This window comes from Chelonoidis abingdonii, chromosome 14 (genome assembly GCF_003597395.2).
Source record: "Chelonoidis abingdonii isolate Lonesome George chromosome 14, CheloAbing_2.0, whole genome shotgun sequence".
Lineage (NCBI taxonomy): Eukaryota > Metazoa > Chordata > Testudines > Testudinidae > Chelonoidis > Chelonoidis abingdonii.
The window spans coordinates 36,266,719-36,270,420 of NC_133782.1; the positions used below are offsets into that span (position 1 = coordinate 36,266,719).

Below are 3,702 nucleotides of genomic sequence, written 5' to 3' on the forward strand. Positions count from 1 at the left end.
ACCACAGCTGTAACTCCCAGCGCTGCACATTTCCAAGTGTAGCCATACCCTTAGTCTCCATTCTTCCTGGGTTGGCCCACACATACACTGGAAGGTCTGCAGATAAATAAACCATTTACAACCAATTGTCCTAGTCAGTAGGAGCCATCAAGATTATAACCCACCATTAATGGCCCACACTTTGCATAATTACAATAGGCCCTCAGAGTTATACTTCATATTTATAGCTTCAGACACAAGCATGATACCTGTATACAAACAGGAGGAATGTATTCTGCAGATTATAACCTTCGTTATGATACCTTTCAAGAGACCTTTTGCATAAACCATATTCCAGTTACATCGTATTCACACTCCTGAGCACATTTCCATAAAACATATGGAGTGCAACATCACAGGCTTGTTAAAGGTGAGACAGGGAGAGTAAAGCAAAGAACTGATCCAGGAACTCCAGAAGGCAATGGCTTCTATATTAAGAATCTTTGCTCTGCTGCTCAGCACCATCATAAAATATCAGGGTTGGGATTTTCAAAGGGATCCATGGGAACTAGGCAGGGGTGAAAGTAACTGAAAGGACTTACCAGTATGCCGGAGTCCTGAGCGGGGGCATGGTGTCAAACGGAAGAGGCGGGGTCTTTCAAGATTTAAAGGTCCTAGGGCTCCGGCTGTGGCTGGGAGCCCCAGGGCCTTTAAATCACCCCAGAGCTCCCAGCTATAGAGGTGGCTGGGAGCCCGAGGGCTCAGGGACAAATTAAAGGGTCCGGGGCTCCAGCCGCCACAGAGCTCCGGGCCCTTTAAATTCCTGTGGGAGCCCGGCTGCTGGAGCTGTGGTGGAGATTTAAAGGGCCCAGGGCTCCCTGCAGCGTCTGGAACCCCGGGCCCTTTAAATCCCCAAAGCGGAGGCCGGTCCAGTCTGGCTCGGCATACTGTCTCTTGCTGGTATGCTGTACTGGACTGGACTGGCTTACTTTCACCTCTGGAACTAGGTACCCAACTCCCATTCAATTTCAACAGCAGCTGGGAAACACTCTCCGTTAGACTCATATGAAGATAAGAGTCTAAAATATGAAATACCTGTAGAGGTGTACTGAGGTTATGGGAAAATCTCTGCTCTTTCAAGCACTGAAGAATTAAGGATAGTTAGATTAGATTAGATAGATAGGTGTCTATAGGGATAGATAGATAGATAGATAGATATGGATATCTGTGGGGATGGATGGATAGATAGATGGGTGTCTATAGGGATGGATAGACTGATAGATAGATAGGTGTCTGTGGTGATGGATGGATTGATAGATTAGATATATAGGGATTCTTTGCTCTTTAATATATTTATCTCTCCAATCTCCAGGCTTTCACCTTCCACACACCATTAAATACTGGGGTCTTTACAAAACACTGCACTCTGGCCAATGGCTTTCCTCACTGCCTCCTGAACTTGCCTGTTCCTCAGGCTGTATATGAAGGGATTGAGCAGAGGAGACATCACCGTGTTGAGAACAGCCACAGTCTTGCTGAGGTCCAGCCCGCCACTCCACATAGGTGTGACATACATGAAGATGCAACTCCCGTAGGTGATGGAGACCACGATGATGTGAGAGGTGCAGGTGGAGAAAGCTTTCTGCCTCCCCTGGGCAGATGGGAAGTGCATCACGGTGGAGATGATCTTGATGTAGGACACAAGAGTGATTGCTAGAGTGCCCAGCAGTGAAAGCAGAGCTGTGATGAAGCTTATGCACTCTATGAGCCGTGTGTCTGCACAAGCAAGCTTAATCAATGGTGTGCTATCACAGAAGAAATGGTTAATCACATTCGGGCCACAGAAAGGCAACTGGAACAGTACAATCGTTGGAGCAATAATAATCAATATTCCTCCAATCCAGGAGCCCAAAGCCAAGAGAGTGCAGACTTGACCACTCATGATGGCTGTGTATTGCAGAGGGTTGCAGATGGCCACGTATCTGTCAAAGGACATGGCTGCTAACAGAAGGAACTCGGTGGTCCCCAGGATAAAATAGAGAAAGGATTGAGCAAAACACCCAGTTAAAGAAATGGTTTGACCGCCTAATGCCATGTTGGCCAGTGCTTTTGGGATGATAACAGAGGTGAAGCTGATTTCCAGGAGGGAGAAGTTCTGGAGGAAGTAGTACATGGGGCTCTGGAGACGCCGGTCCACCAGGGTGATAGAGACGATAAGAATGTTGCCTGCGATGGTAAAGAGATAAGCGACTAGGAGCACCACAAAAATCAGGAGCTGTAGGCGGCGGTCATTGGTGAAACCCAAGAGAATGAACTCCACCACCGCAGTTCGGTTCTCCATCTTTCAACATATAAAAGCAGTTCAAGAACAGTGAATAGCACAATACGGAAGAGGGAGCAGTCACAAGTCTACAACCCCAAGACCTCATTCTCCAAACCTGCCTTCCATCTTCATCTCTAGGGGCTTCTCTCAGCCCTTGTGTCTCTGCGTGAGTCTCCAATGTCCAATATGAGTCCTAGGCCTTGTTCGGGCGTTGTCACTGGAAGTCAGACTCCGGGGAAATTTTAAACTCCTTGGGGAAGGACCTAGCACAGACTCTCTAGCCTCTGGGAACTTCTGTAATAATAAAATGAATGAAATTGATCTTAATTACAATAATGGAGAAACTGAGCCTCAATCGATAGAGAAGCTATATCTATAGTTAGATCTCTTTTCTCATAATGGAATGGGACAAGTCGAAAATCTGTTATGTTTTTAAGTTCCTCAGTGCAGACACTGTCCTTTTGAAATACATATTTATGGAGTTACCAGAACAGCTGGGGCAGGCTGATGTCTGATTGGGTGATCAGCATCTGAGGTAATATATGGGCAACATTTCCAAAGGAGTCTAAAGGAGCTAGGCACCCGAACCTATTCAAACCAAGAAATACATTCATAACAAGAACTGTGGGTTTTTTGTTTTATGCAAAGCTAGATTGTGGAGAGATTGCTGCCCATCATGCTGCCCAATGTTGCCCCATAGTTTCCTTGTGCTTCCCGCCTGGCTGCATCTGTTTGTCAGTCTCTTGTGTTATAGAATTGTAGGACTGGCAGGGACCTTGAAAGATCGTCTAGTGCAGTTTCCTGCGCTCATGGCAGGCCACGTATTATCTAGAACATCTCTAGATAATATGTTCTTAAAAATCTCCAGTGAAGAAGATTCCACAACCTCCCTAGGCAATTTATTCCAGGAAGTTTTTCCTAATGTCCAACCTAAACCGCCCTTGCTGCAATTTAAGCCCCTTGCTTCTTGTCCTACTCTCAGAGGTTAAGGAGAACAAATTTTATCCCTTCTCTTTACAACAACCTTTTATGGACTTGAAAACTGTTATCATGTCCCCTCTCAGTCTTCTATTCTCCAGACTAAACAAACCAATTGTTTCAATCTTCCCTCATAGGTCATGTTTTCTAGACCTTTAATCGTTTGTCATGCTGTTCTCTGGACTCTCTCCAATTTGTCCACATCTTTCCTGAAATGTGGTACCCAGAACAGGACACAATACTCCAGCTGAGCCCTAATCAGCGCAGAGCAGAGCGGAAGAATTTCTTCTCCCATCTTGCTTACAACACTCCTGGTAATACATCCCAGAATGATGTTTGGTTTTTTTGCAACAGCGTTACACTGCTGACATATTTAGTTTGTGATCCAGAATGACCCCCAGATCCCTTTCCGCAGTGCTCCT

General features: G+C 45.8%; 1 protein-coding gene across 1 annotated transcript; it reads right to left on the reverse strand.

Moving 5' to 3' along the window:
* Window positions 1–1,372: 1,372 nt before the first annotated feature.
* Window positions 1,373–2,320, reverse strand: LOC116824998 (olfactory receptor 6E1-like). Its single transcript, XM_032780671.1, has one exon. The coding sequence runs from the start codon at window positions 2,318–2,320 to the stop codon at window positions 1,373–1,375; it is 948 nt and encodes a 315-aa protein (XP_032636562.1).
* Between the last annotated feature and the right edge of the window lie 1,382 nt (window positions 2,321–3,702).